The sequence below is a fragment of the Gossypium arboreum genome, chromosome 10, assembly GCF_025698485.1.
Source record: "Gossypium arboreum isolate Shixiya-1 chromosome 10, ASM2569848v2, whole genome shotgun sequence".
Taxonomy (NCBI): domain Eukaryota; kingdom Viridiplantae; phylum Streptophyta; class Magnoliopsida; order Malvales; family Malvaceae; genus Gossypium; species Gossypium arboreum.
The window spans coordinates 129,600,366-129,615,668 of NC_069079.1; the positions used below are offsets into that span (position 1 = coordinate 129,600,366).

The following is a 15,303-nucleotide window of genomic DNA, read 5'->3' on the forward strand; positions in this document are numbered from 1 at the left end:
ATACTAACATATTAAATAGGCCTTCAAGCTTTATCACATTATCTAAATAATCGTGTACTTTTATCATACCCCAAATAAGCCTTTAAACTTTATTTGTTATCCAAATTACTTTTAATTTTTAATTTGTATCTAGAAAAGTTTTAATCTTAACAAATTTGTCCCATTGGAAGACCTTGACTTGGAAATTAACACCCATCATCATCATCATTTGGAACAGTTTTTCTTGTTCGTCAAAACTCCCTTTTAATACTCTTCATCAAAGTCCACATCACCAGAAACCTAATAAATAGACTTAAGGCTTGGAATATGGTTGTTTATATAAACTCAAAATCTTTTTGCTTTTGTTTTTCTAAATAATGTGAGATATGGGCTTTTATATAAATTCATAATCTCTTTCTGCCTTGTTCTTAAGCAATACGAGATTTATTATCCATTTAACTAACAAAAGATTTAAGTTAAACTTGGTTTTTAAAAACTACAACAAGAAACACGAATAAAATATATTTTTCAATATATTAAATGGTGATTATAAGTTGATGTTGAAATTCAACACTCCCCTCGTCACCAACTTTTATTTAAATTAACATGCCATTTGAAATAAGGGCTAATTTAAACACAAATGAAAATATAGGGGTTTATTTGGGTACAACAAAAGTAAACTAGTTCAAGGACTCTTTTAAGAATTTAACCATTTGCTGAACATTGTCCCATTGGAAGACCTTGACTTTTGTGGGTAAAAGATACAAATAAAGAAGACTGTCATTTCCTGGAAAGTATGAGAATGGCAATTTTCTTGACTCAGATAATTAGCTAATCTCCTCCAGTCGTTGCCTTCGTTAAATCTCATATTCTCATTGTCATTTAATACTAGGATACCAAAGCTCCCTTTGTGTACTTTCCTCTCTTCTTCCTCAATCTCACAATCCACACACTTTCATGGCATCTTCTTCATCTTCTTTTCGTCAAATGATACATTAAGTTTTCTTAACCTTCAGAGGTGAAGACACATGCCTTAACTCAAAATTTATTTACTCATAAGTTCTAGTACAATAAAATTATCATGGCTTTAATAAAATTAGAATTTAGTTGAGAAAATAATTTAATTGAATGAATGAATTAAATTTATTTTAATTAATTATATAAATAATATTTTTACAATGTAAACATGATATTGGGTTGGATAAATTAAATGAGTTGATTTAAAGTTCATATAGGCTTGATCATGGGTTCAGCCGATGCAAAATTTTAGTCCCATTTTTTAAGTCTGACCTACCCGTATTGATTTCTTTAGATTATTTTTATGTAAAGATAAATTTAAAAAATATAATACATCAAATATACTAAAAATATTAAAATAAATGTTTCTTAACAAATTGAAAATATATATTTTTAAATAAATATTTATGCTTAAATAAGACTAACACAGTTGCAACTCAACAATCAAATGTTTTTAAAATAGTAGCAAAATTAACAATAAAAACAAAAAATTCAATATCCAAACAATAACAATAAAATATTAGCAATACAATAGTGAAATTGTAACAAAACAACAATATAACAGCAGTAAACAACAACAGAGACGAAATAGTCAATTTCGAGCTAGGCTAAAATATCTTGCCCAAGACCTGATTAGTTTAGAAAATGTGACGATATTGGTATGTTGAATAATATTATACTCATAAACTATTATTTCCCAACTTTTAAATTAATTGCCAATGATAGAAATATGAAGTGGTTTAATTAATTAAAACCAACCAGAATCACATGCTCTACAAATAGCTTGTGATTTGGAATTTTCATTCATTGGTGCATTATCAACTTACTTTTTTCCTTATGCATTTTACCAGCTATATGTATGGTTGTGATGTGCAAATTTTGTGGAACTTCCATGAAAATTCAGCCCAGGAGTGGTCTAATTTGATTGATCCAAATTCCTACATATGTAGCTTCGAGGAAAGAAAGTAGGTTGGATGGTAATTTGAAGTGCTGTGAGATTTATTAGTCATTTTGAAATTGGTGTCAAAAGCAAAAGCAACCTTTTTTTTTTCTCAGCCAATAAAAATATTTTATTAAAAAGTTTAATGTATCGTCTTTATCACCTCACAAAAAAAAAAAGTGAGTAGAAGGGGGTGAATTTCCATGGTTTGGTGCATTATCAACTTTTACTTCTCCATATGCATTTTGGAACAATATGTATGACTGTAATATGCCGATTGTCTCTGCAAATTCAGCGAAATTCCTAATTATGTAGCTTCCTGGAAAAACAAAAGAAAAAGGAGAAGATTCTTGACATCTTTGTAGCATACTACTATTTGTTTTTTTGCAATCAATGAATCAATACTTTGGGGGTGTGGGAATCAAATCGTACAATTAATCAGTTCTTTTACAGACTGGGCAAGGAAAAGATCAGTACCATTGATAGTAGTATCACTATGCAAAAAAAAAAAAAAAAAAAAATACAAATTGATAGTATATTTATTCAAGAGACAAACTATTGTTCAAATTTGAAAAGTTTATCTAAAATACGAAAGTTTAAATAAAAATACAATGAGCCAAAACTTGATAAAGCTCCACTACTAATGCTGGTGTACGACCTATTTTTCACATTTATTAAAACGCTTTTGAGGATTACCTTTTTAATTTGTTTCTAAATATGGCCTAATTATATATTATTATAATAATGCAAACTAATTTGAGCATCAATATTTTGTGCTTTGAAAATTACTTAATATCCATCAACTAGATTTGGTTACAAAATCAACTAGTAACTTTTTTTTTTTCCTATAGATGATTTGCTTAGACTAATATACTAAATAAGCCATAAGCTTTATTCAGTTAAGCTCTGGGTAAATTATCTTGTTAGTCATTTTAAATAGGAGTCATTCCTATTTTGGTTGTTCTAATATTTTTGTTAATTTGGTCATCCAAAAAAGAAATTGATCATTCTTCTGTTAAATGATAATGGAATATTGATTGTGTATTTTCATATTAGTCATGCTGAAATTTTTATGATGGAAGCAATGTTTTTTAAAAAATTCACTTAAATATTTCAATTGGAATAATTAATAGTAATATTTACTTGGATTAATTGACGATATTATTGTAGTAAAGGATCAAATTATTCCATTTTAAAGTATAAAATAAAAATCTAAATTTAGGAATAATAATAGGACCAAAACAAAAATTTAATTGTAAGGACTAAATTACAAAATCTAGAAATTTTAGAAAAGGGACTGTTTTGAAAAAGTGTACAAAAAGAGGTTTAGAACTAAACTGTAGAATAATAAAATCTATTTTTGAGGAATTGAATTGTAGAATAGTAAAAATTTAGATTCCAAGGACTAATTCATAAAAATATAAAATTAAAATACGAGGGACTATTTTCTTCGATAGTGAAGAGAGCTTTCCTTTTGTTGCTCTGAAAGCTTCCCCTATTTGTTTCTTCGACAGTGAATACAGTCAATATAATCTTATTAGTTTGAAAAATGTCTTACGGAAAAAAAATTGGTAAGATATTTTCTTTGAAAAAGTCTTGATTTTACATTTTTTTTTGAAGAATGATTTCTTTTAGTAATTCATTTTCCACCAAACATACACTGTAACACAATGAAAATATTTTATGGAAAACATTTTACATACAAACAAATAGACCATTAATTAGAAAATCGACTCGATTTTATATTTAAAATAAATGTAGGGAAGCATATTTGTTGGTAAAAAATCTATTCAGTCTCTCTGATCAATTTTAGTATTGAGCAAATTGAAGTCCCTTAAAAAAACGGAGCAATTTAAATCCTATCAGTTTCTAAAGTGAGTAATTCAGGGTAATTAATCGCAACATTAATGTTTTCCATCAAATGTAAATAATTTTAATTGGTATGATAATAAATTTACTCCTCAAAGTTTATAATTATATCACTTGTCCTGATTTTAACAAATTTAGCCAGCAATATTTGTGTAAACGTTGATACTAAACTTGTTGAATTTTCAGAATTAAGACCAAATTGACAAAGCATGTAAACATGGCCAAAAGGAATAAACAAAAATGTGACATCAAATCTAATTAAAATCCTCACCACTATTAATTTATTTAATATTTCAAATTTAAGATTACATTATTAAAATCCGCATATATTTTAATTAAAATAATTAATAGTGTTGGAAAAGAATTATATAAAACAGTGACGTCAAATTATCTTTATCTATTTTTAATATTTTAATACCACATTAATGTTTTTATACAATCCTTATTCAAAAGGGTTACCTATTTGGACTGACACTATAATAGTAAATTATCAAATTATGTCAGGATCAAACTCTAAATTTGATCATAATAGAGGGACCAAAATAAGAATTTGAACCTACACCATAAAAAGCACTTATTACTTTTATCGTTAAAAGATAGAAAGTGATATTTTGAAAATATGATGATCATGGACATTGATTCTACCATGTGGTAACAGCTGTCTTGACTCAATCTCGCGTTTGATAAAAGGATACCAATGATGATGGATATTTTACGCTTTTCTTCTTACTGTAAACACAAGCAGCTAAGCAAAGCAAACTTGTTCCCTCGGTGTATTTTGCTCTCTTTTGCTTCAGTCTCCCACTATCTATTCCCTTTCATGGAGTCTTCTTCTTCATCTCCTCGTCCAATGAAGCATCAAGTTTTCTTGAGCTTTAGAGGTGAAGACACACGCCTAAACTTCACCAGTCATCTACTCAAAGCATTGAAAGACACGGGCATGAATGTCTTCTTCGATGAAGAAACATTGGAAAGAGGGGAGCAAATTTCACCGGCACTTTCAAATGCAATTGTGGCCTCAAATCTCTCGATCATCATTTTATCTAAAGATTATGCTTCTTCCAAATCATGCTTGGCTGAAGTTTCTTGGATCATGAAATGCAAGCGCACTCAACAACAAATTGTTCTTCCTATCTTTTACCATGTTGATCCTTCTGATGTGCGGAACCTTGGTGGCAGTTTCAAAACATCCTTTATTGACCATGAATCAAAAAGTCTAGATCAAGTACAACGATGGAAAGAAGCCTTCGCTGAAGTCGGTAAATTAAAAGGGTGGCATATTGAAGGTGGCAAGTTCGACAGGTAACTCTCTTTCTCTAATCTTCTTATATTTGACTTATTTTAGTTTTAACTTTCATTTTGTTTTATTTTCTAGACCTGAAACCGAGTACATCAAGGATATCGTTGAATATGTTACAAAAAAGCTGATGAAAGACAAATCCGGTTTTGCTTTTGAAGAATTTGTTGGAATAGATTATCAGAAAACGACAATCTTGGAGCTAATTAAGCAAAAAGATTGTCGTGTAATAGGGCTTTGGGGAATGGCTGGTATAGGCAAAACTACCCTTGCTAGTGTTGTATATAATGAAATCTATTCAATGTTTGATAGTTGCCGGTTTCTTCTAAATGTTAGAGAAAAATACAAAAACAAGGGATGGAATATTTACGAGGTAGCCTTCTTTCTGAAATATTAAATGAAATATTAAACCAAGGAAATCATATATTCACCCCCTTGATAGGGTCCACTTTTATCCGAGAGAGGCTCAACAATAAAAAAGTAATTGTTGTTCTGGATGATGTTGATGATCCAGACCTAATAGATTACTTGGGTGTTAAACATTTTGGTGATGGAAGTAAAATCATACTAACATCCAGAGATAGACAAGTTCTTAAAATGGAGGAGCTGACATAATATATAAGATAAATAAGTTAGATGAGAACAGCTCTCTCAACTTTTTTCTACATTTGCATTTAAGCAATTGAACCCAACAGCTAATTTTCGAGATCTATCGAACCAATTTGTAGGATATGCCCAAGGCAATCCACTTGCTCTTAAGGTTTTGGGTTCTAAACTATACACGAAATCTAGAAAAGAGTGGAAAAGCGAGGTGGATAGACTAAAGGAATATGGCCAACCAAAAATTTCACAAATTTTAAAGAGCAGCTTTGATGGGTTAGATGAACTAGACAAGAATTTATTTCTCGACATAGCATGCTTCTTTAAAGGGAAAATAAGAGAGAAGTAGAAAAATTCTTTGTTCCTGGTATAATGGTGCAGTGTGTGGAATAAGCAATTTGGTGGATAAATGCCTACTTGATGTCTCCCGTTTTCAAGATATGCTTGACAATCTCGGACGTCGACGTTTGCAATTTCACTCTTTAAGAGAAGAACCTCTAATGATTTCTATGCATGATATCCTTGAAGAGTTGGGTAAAGATATTGTTCGTCAAGATGCTATAGGCATTGGAAACTGCAGTAGACTATGGAGTCCTAAAGATGTGTATCAAGTGCTGAGATACAATAAAGTAAGTTTAATGGTATATTTATAAATCTACACATGAACATTATGTCAAATATTGACTCTTTTAATTATTATTTCAAAAATAAAGATATTTATTTACCTATCATACAATAAAGTAAGCTCAACTAGTTTAAAGGTGGGTTTTGATAGGCAATGCATTTACTTGTAGTTAGTGTAAAAATAGCGGTAGCGATGAAATTAGATATTGTAGCGATACTGTAACGTGAGACAAAAAGTAAGCTAAATACATCGCATTACACCGCACCCAATCACCCATACAAACCCACTCTTAAACCTTTCCTAACCTATTTACTTCTATTTAATGAAGTTCCTATATATTTCTTTTTCTGATGATAATTGATACTGATACTTGATAAATTATTTTTTGTTACTAGGGAACTGAATCAATTAGAGGAATAAAGTTAGACATGTCTCAAATTGATAACTTAAAGTTATCTCCTGTTATTTTTGAGAACATGCTAAATCTTAGATTTATCCACTTCTATTTTCCTCGGAAATTTAAGAAGTGTTGGAATAAAAGCCTACTTGCGGACCAAGTTGATATCATATCTCTTCCTGATGAGTTAAGATATCTTTCTTGGAGTTATTATCCATTCAAATCTTTATCCTCAAGTTTTAATCCAAAGAATCTTGTTGTGTTGAAATTACCATACGGTGACATGGAACAACTTTGGAATGAAGATGATCATCAGGTATGTTACTTCATAATTTCTTTATCAAAGAATTTATTTAAGAAAAACGATTTATAATTGAGTATTAGATAAGCATATACTGGTATCTTATTTAAAGTTTCTAAAATAAATATAAGCATTATTTTATGTATTAATGGTGAGTAAATTTAGAGTAACAAAATCTTTATATTTTTTAATGGATTGTATGAAACTGTGATTCCATATCATCCTTATCCTTTTCTATTAAGAGGATGACAAATCAGAATTTTCCTCCTGATTTTTAGCCTTTTTCTCTCGAAAAAAATTCAAATCTAATTAAAAGGTTAAAAATCAGGAAGAAAAATCTGATGGAATCACAGTTCTATACAATACTCACTTTCTTTTAAATATACATAAAAATAAACATTGTAACTATGTAACCGTAATAAAAATATTTATTTTACCTATTAATGGTGAGTGAATTTATACGTATTTTACTTTAATAATTATTTTATTAACTCATTACATGTAAAATTTTTATTTTGTTATTGTAATAATTATTATTTTTCTTTTAAATTTGGATATGTCCAAAGTATGTAGACGATGGTTAAAAGTAATATAATTTCTTTGCCAGGATCTTGTTAGTTTAAGGAAATTGATCTTACCGACTGCAAGAATTTAAGGAAGATTCCTAATCTACCAGGAGCAATCCACCTTAAAATCCTTCACTGTTTTGGGTGTGAAAGTTTGATTAAATTTCCTTGCCTAACTCATTTGGCATCTCTTAAAAGTTTTGATCATCGGAGTTGTCATAATCTCGAGAAGATTCCTGAAATCCCAAGTCATCTTAATTCCTTGTATTTAAAAGGAACAAGAATAAAGGAAGTGCCTGATTCAATTGAACATCTCATCGGACTTAGAAATTTAGAGTTGGGAAACTCAAGGGTTAAAAATGTGTCCAACAATATTTCAAAGTTGGAATCCCTCTATTATTTGGGTCTTAGTCATTGTCCTATCACCGAATTTCCTGAAATCCCAAGAAGCTTATGTGTATTGGACTTATCAGAGACCCAAATTGAACAAGTGTCCTTGTCTTCCGACTGTGTAAGTAATCTTCAAAACTTAAATATGAGCGGCTCAAGTATTCAAAAGCTACAGTGCAATATTTCCCTATCTGGTTCAAGAGAGATTCCAACCATTGATGTGCCCTCATCAATCTTAAGGTTTAAAAGCCTACAAACTTTGAAATTGAATCACTGCAAGAGCCTTAAACTACTCTTAGAGCTTCCACCACTTATAGGGCACTTGGTTGGACATGACTGCACATCATTAGAAAAGTATCGTTCACAGATAAAAATCTACAACAGCACGATTTTTTTGATGGGAATGATGAGTTTTGCATGATGTTCTCCAATTGCTTTAATTTGAATCAAGATTCAATTGATAGCATTGAGACAAATGCCATGTTCAAAATTGGATCCATAGCAGAAAAATGTGGAGAGCGATATTTTTTTCGTAGAGGAGCATCGGTTTGCTGTTTCCCGGTTTGCTGTTTCCCGGAAACCGAAATCTCAGCAAATAAGTTCGAGTCCCAGAACGTGAATTCTTCCTTAACATTGAAGATAGCACCAAATGTGTGTGGTAAGAGAAGATTCTTGGCTTTTGCTATCTGCCTTGTGGCCGATCTCACCCACTGTAGTCGCTTCGAAGGACTTGAATTTACCTGTGAATACCAACTGACAGTTTCTAGTTGTAGTGATGGTGCTGGTGGTTATGAAAAGTTCAAAAGTTTTCTTTATGACGGTCGGATTTTTAAGTCAAAGCATAAGTACATGGGTGATCACGTATTGATTCTATTTAAGAATGATATGGTTAAAGAAGATAAGAATTATGAAGAGGCATCATTTAAATTCTACATCAGAAGTTATAGCTACAATGAAGAGGGTGAAAAAATATGTCTCCATGATTTCAAGGTGAAGAAATGCGGTGTTCATGTATTTTATGTGGGTGCAAAGAATTGTGCCGATGGCAATGTTTAATCCAGTGAAAACTCCAACTTGAATGAGATGAGCAATGATGAATCCGACGACAGTTTTTACTCTGCCGAAGAAGCTATATTTGAGGAAGCCAATAGTGATACACAAAAGAGGCTTTAGCTATGATGGAGAAGAAGGGGATGGAGGGTCTAAATGGTTGAAATAATAGTAGTATTTCTTTTCATATCTGAATCTGCTTTTCAGAAGATTCAACTTCTCAATGTTGCCATCTAAATGGACAAGGTAAGCGAGTTTCATTTCATTTTTCATCTTACAATACTTTTTCTTTCACATTCATTGTTAATAGTAAAATTTCCACTTTTAAATTAATTGTGATATCTTCTTTCTAACCAACAAAAGACGTTCCCACAAAATTCATGGTGTTAATGTGAAGCTAGTGACCAATGCAAAATCCTTTTTTATCTCACATTATACATGTGTTTTTACTTACAGGGTTTAAAGCAATGTAGTATAAGTTAGCCAAAACCTAGAGATTAAATTTTGACTTTATAAATTTGGTACTGCGAAGGGCATGAAGATGGCAGTGATTGATGCAAGTAAAGCAGATGAGGGAACAGGGAGACATGAGGGACCATATGGTCTTGCCAATTTAGGTAAATTACTTTAGACTCATTGTGATTTTTAAGTATCCTTTTGCCGATCATTTCTCCTGATTTATCAATGGATTATTGGAATCCAGAATTTAACGAAACTTCCCTTATCTCAAAACTTGTGGAATGAACACACGGAGCTAGAGATTATTCAGTGGCAACCCTATGACAGTTTTCATGCTCAAGCTAGATTGGTGAGCTTATGTTTATTACATAAAAGAAACATTTTTCATATTAACATACTTTTTTCTGCTATTCTTAATAGCAAAATTTTAACTTGCAAATTGTCTGTGATGGAAAATGAAATGCTTTACTTAATTAAAACCAACCAGGGTGAATCTAACTTGCTCTGTTTTATAAATTGCATGCCATTTAGGGACAGCTATATCATTTTTTGAAAAACTGAAACGTTGTAGTTCAACATTTAAAAGTTAAAAGTGGAGTTTGTCATAGTTCTGTCCAAAATGGGAAATTTGTTCAATAGTTTCTAGTAGTTGCAATTTTTTTTTTCTCATCTCCATTCCTTTGTTTTGTAGGTATAGAATATGTTGTCCAAGAAGTAAATTCTCCATATTAATTGATTTGGAGGAAAACTGAATGGCAACTGGAGATTTCAATACAGTAGCAAAAAGATATTGCTTTGGAGTTCATAACATATCCATAACGGTTTTGGGTGAGTACCACAATTTAGATATTAAGATTCATACTTATATTCTTGTCGGCAGATGACTTGTTATTGGTTGTATTTTTAATTCATAGGATCAGTGGTGGACTTCATTCAGCCACATTGTTTAGTCTCTAACATCGGTGAGTGCTCATGGGATAGGCAGTCAGTAGAGATTTATGTTCCATGTTTCCTTTAAAAAGTTAGTGAATACACATGTTATAAATTCTGATTACATGATTTATGATTTTGATTAATGTTAGCCAATATAAGTGTTTGCTAATAGTTGAGTGATGAATGAAATGTTGGGAATCGATGGTGATTTGAGGGACGGAAGAATCAATCAACTGCCGGTTGTTTTCGTGGGAGGGAAGTTGTTTGGGGGATTGGATAACATATATCTGGTGAATTGTGCTTATATTGAAAGATTCTGGGGCTTTATGGCTTGGATTTGTGAATCAAATTATTAAGTCATTGTAGGATCAATGCTTCTTAATTATTTTTATTCTAAAAGTTCATGGTGAAAATAAAGCTTTGTTTTTTTTTTCTTTTCCTACAAAAAAACAACAATCTCTTTTTGGCATTGCATTTTTATCTCACATTATACATGTGGTTTTTTAGTTACAGAGTTTAATTCAATGTAGTATAAGTTTGCCAAAACCTAGAGATTAAGCTTTGATGTTTCAAAATTGCTACTGTGAAGGGAATGAAGATGGAAATCATTGATGTAAGGAAAGCAGATGAGGAAGCCGAGTCAATAGGGAATAAAAGAGGAACAAGTAAGCTTCTAATTTCTTCTACTGAATGATTTCCTTATATTTGTGGTTGAACTGAGATATTGAGGCAGTACTTGTCGACAACAGATATGCCTCATTCAACTTTGGTTCGAGGCTTTCTGGTTTTTGGAGCTTTAGAGGAACCATGCATATGCTAGTAGTCTTGGCAATTTAGAGGAACCATAGATTAAATATTCAAATACATTTGATTAACGAAATTATATAATTAACTGTTTTTTATTCAATGTGATTTTTTTAGCCTTCCTTTCACCTGGTTTATGAAAATAAATGCAGAATCTGGCAGAGAACCTGGAATGAAGTGATGGAGGTGGATGTTATTTTCAATGCCAACCCTGTCACACTTTTCATTCTCAAGATGGATGGATGAGCTTTTATGTTTATCCCATGGTGGAACCCAACAAAAACACTATCAACTTCAATGTCAAGTGTTGGTTACATGGTAGACCCATTTGACTTCTTTATCACATCAGATTGGGCTGAAACTTGGATCAAATTTCCTTTTTCCAAGATTATGAGAGATTGAACTTCAATTTTTGTAATTAAAATTCCAGAGTTTTACTCTGTTTTTGGGTTGAAAGAATGCAATATTGGAATTGGTAATCAGTGATTTAGTGAGTAAGAATTGAGTATTTTATTACGATAACTTGAATCTTAGCATTTACAATCATTTTGTCTCTAATCCTAAACTATGATGTACTAAATAAGAGAAACACAAATTATATTACAGCAATAGGGCAAAAGTTAAATCTGGTTATTTTATAGTATAACAATGGCAGTCCTTTTGATGAAATCTCTGTTATTATGCATGCACCATTATCAAAGAGATAAAAGAAAAATATAAATTATTAAATTAATAAAATTAATAAAAATAAATAATTTAATTTCAACTAAAAAATTGTTTTTTTTTGGCTTCCCTTCTGATTTGATGGGTTTGTAAAGTCCACACGCACATTGAGTGATAGATTGAGTAAGCTCAAGGCGTCGCCTATGCTTCTGTCTAACAATAACGCGTTAAAGGAAAACAATCAAATACTATCCATTCTCTATTTCTCTTTTATATATATATATATGTATATATATGCACTCCATAACCAAAAAAGTTGACTCAGTCTCGATCACGTCAAAGAATAAAAAATTTTCAGTTCAAGAACATGGCGGTTTTCGTTAAAGTTCTAACAAAAATCGACCTCAAAAGAACATCTTCATTACCAGACAGCTGTTTACAAGCTTCGCCACAATCACAACGGAGCCATGGGGAAGCAAAGTTGCAGGTTAAAGATGACGCCGGAGTGTTATGGAACTTTCGTTGCAAATATATACGATCTGGGATTGTTCCGAGACTCGACGACGGTTGGATCCAATTTGTCCGGTTCCAACAGTTTAGAACCGGTGATGTTATTACTTTATACAAAGACGATGATACACTTACAGGTCCACATTATAAAATTGAAGTTTTGAAGGGCCATGGTGATAATGTAGAGAGGAAATTTAAGCTCAAATGAATACATTATCATTCAAAATTGAAAAGTTGCTATGCTTCTTAGAAAGGTCGTGTAAATGATTGAATTTTATGTTTTATGTTGATCTAGGACTAGGTGTTTGCTATTTGTTGCGAGATTCGATACTCGACAGAACTTGCAGATTATGGATGGTTTTGATATCCTCTTTCTTACCAACAAAACAAGTTCCCATGAAATTTCTGGTGTTAAAGTCAAGGCTGTGACCAATGCAAAATATTTAGTCAATAATGAGCTTTGGCCATGTAAGGAGGAAGACCTAAGCTGTAAGAGCTTCACTTTCTTTTACTTGATGCTTATTTTATATACGTGTTTGAAGTGATATTTTGAGACGATGCAAGTTGTCAACAGATTTGCCTTCTTGATTCTATTCATATGATGGTTCAACACAAAATTAAAGTAATCTTTTGAATACCTTTTCTGGGCTTTCGCAATTCAGTCTTGGTGGAGAAGTAAGTTACCTTTGATTTATTATTATGATTAGGTTCTGTTGGCGTTGTTGTCAAAGAACTAACAGAGAACGAAACTCAAAACATGCAGCAAGGGAGCTTGTATCTGTTAGCTCCATCAAAAATATCAGCTGCTCACAATCGTGCAGCAAGGAAACATAATTCAAAAAAAAAAAACAATACATTTATAGTCAAATATATCACCAATAATACTCAACTACTCCCACTAATGACTTTGGAAACAAGCAAAACTTAACTTGCACGCAAGTTAATTATGTCAACCAGCACCTAAAAACATCAAAACATTACCAACTTAATTCATTTTCAACTAAGTAACTTAACAAAGGAACTAAACAAGATATTAAACCAATACAGTACGACATTTGAGCTGTCTTGCATGTAGCAAAGTTGTAACTGCTGCATTTCGCACCCTGCCACTTCGCAGATCAGCTTGCAGTTTGCCACTTCACGAGTCAGCTCGCATTGGTCTCTTGTGGATACTTCTCGCCCTTTTTCACTTCGCGGGTCAGCTCGCAGTTTGACACTTCACGAGTCAGCTCACAGTTGGCCTTTTCGCAATTTGGTGAGCTCGCACTTTGGTCAGCCAGCTCGTCAAGTGAGAGAGCTGCTGCATAGATGGCCAATTTCTAAGAGGTTCATCTAATGCTTTTCAGCATCCTCACTTCATGCCCTTACTTTCTCCAGATTTATCGATGGATTATATGAATCTGGAAATTCCAAGAGTTGCTCTTATCTCAAATCTTGTGGAATGAACACATGGAGTTGGAGGCAAGCGTTTGACGGTTTTTATTCTCAAGTTGGATTGGTGAGCTGATGTTTATCCCATCGAGGAACCCAAGAAGATACTAGAGAAAAATTAAATGATTTGGGTTTAGTTTGAGGTGAAGAACCATAGGAATTGATATTTTCTTATCTTGGATCTTGATTATCAGATCAGCTGGGGCTGAAATTGTTTGTACATTATTGCCTTTCAAGTTGTTTTTGGCAGTTGATTCCATAGGATCAGTGGTGGACTTCATTCAGCTTCATCTGATTATCTCTATTTTTCAGAAAGTTGTAAGAAGTTTCAAGTCAATTCACCCACTAGTGTAAAAGTGAATATTATTCTTCATAAACTTCTAAGAAATTTCGGTTGATTTGACTCAAATGCCGAATTGAGTAGAAGTCAACTTTATTGTTGAGAAAGTTGTAAGAAATTTCACAAATATAGCAAAAAAAAATTGTAAGAAATTTCATAGCTACATCAAAGGTTTTGAAGTTGTTAATAAAGAAATAAACTTCACTTGTGATTGATAAAATATTTTACTTATCTTTACTAATATTAATTATTTTAATTGAGTTAATTACATGTTAATTTAATTTAAAATTTTATTTTAAAACATAAATAATGGAAAAAAATTAAATAAGTACCTTTTAATCTTTTGCATTTAATAAAACTATACATTTCTTTATTGAAACTTACGTATTCTTTTTCTAAATATGCCTTTGAATTTAATTTATAATTAATTTTAATTTTTATGATGTAAATATAAATAATTTATATTTAAAATAGTAAAAATAATTTAAAATATTATATAAAAATTATTTTCAACAAAATACTACATAGGAGTTTTTTTTTTTGCTTGAAAACTTAATTTTTAGAAATATTTATAGAATAATTTGTAAACTTACTAGATAATATCCAAAATTCTTGAAATAGAGTTTATTTTAACAAAATAAAATAACCCAAACCTAAATCTAGAATTAGCATGAAAAACTGGGTCAACATCTAATGGGAATCCCTATATTAATATGTAAAGTTAATCTTAGTTTTTCTACTAAAAGTTACTTCAGATTAATTTTTATAAATTAAAAATGTATTAAAATCATGATACCATCATAATTTACCATTAAATTACTTATAATTTAGATGAAATATATTATAATAAGTTAATTTACCTATGGCTCGACTCGACCCATAAAAAATCCTACCATTCTTTTCTCTCCCCTCCAAAAAAAAATTCATGTATTTTTAAACTGCCGTGTAATTGAAAAAAGTTTGTTAAGTCCATGTTTTCAGCTACATGATAATTAAAAAAATACACAAATTTTCTTTGAAGATGGTTTGATTTTTTTGGGTTTTTTTTTTTATTTAAGCTATTCTTGATATTTTATATTTTGAGTGACTTTAGACTAAAATGACTCACCCGAAATTTCAATGCAACCCAAAA

At 31.1% G+C, this 15,303-nt stretch overlaps 1 protein-coding gene across 6 annotated transcripts; it reads left to right on the forward strand.

Moving 5' to 3' along the window:
- The first annotated feature begins 4,439 nt into the window (after positions 1–4,439).
- LOC108471767 (disease resistance protein RPV1-like) lies at positions 4,440–11,749 on the forward strand. Of its 6 annotated transcripts, none has more exons than XM_053020530.1 (10): positions 4,440–5,107; positions 5,181–6,331; positions 6,723–7,040; positions 7,633–9,277; positions 9,488–9,648; positions 9,735–9,839; positions 10,182–10,318; positions 10,405–10,452; positions 11,013–11,088; positions 11,380–11,749. In XM_053020530.1, exons 1-2 carry the CDS (start codon positions 4,503–4,505, stop codon positions 5,497–5,499), a joined length of 924 nt encoding a protein of 307 aa, XP_052876490.1. In that variant the 5' UTR covers positions 4,440–4,502; the 3' UTR covers positions 5,500–6,331; positions 6,723–7,040; positions 7,633–9,277; positions 9,488–9,648; positions 9,735–9,839; positions 10,182–10,318; positions 10,405–10,452; positions 11,013–11,088; positions 11,380–11,749. The 6 variants fall into 6 exon arrangements, with proteins under 6 accessions (XP_052876490.1, XP_052876489.1, XP_052876492.1 ...); XM_053020529.1 differs by having other exon boundaries at positions 9,564–9,648; XM_053020532.1 differs by having other exon boundaries at positions 9,564–9,648; positions 10,411–10,452.
- The last annotated feature ends 3,554 nt before the right edge of the window (positions 11,750–15,303 follow it).

What these genes read in the sequence shown, in the direction of transcription:
- LOC108471767 (XM_053020530.1), top strand. Translation starts at nt 4,503, where the DNA reads ATGATGATGGATATTTTACGCTTTTCTTCTTACTGTAAACACAAGCAG. An exon ending in GAAGGTGGCAAGTTCGACAG is followed by an intron (nt 5,108 to 5,180) that starts GTAACTCTCTTT and finishes TTTATTTTCTAG; the next exon opens with ACCTGAAACCGAGTACATCA.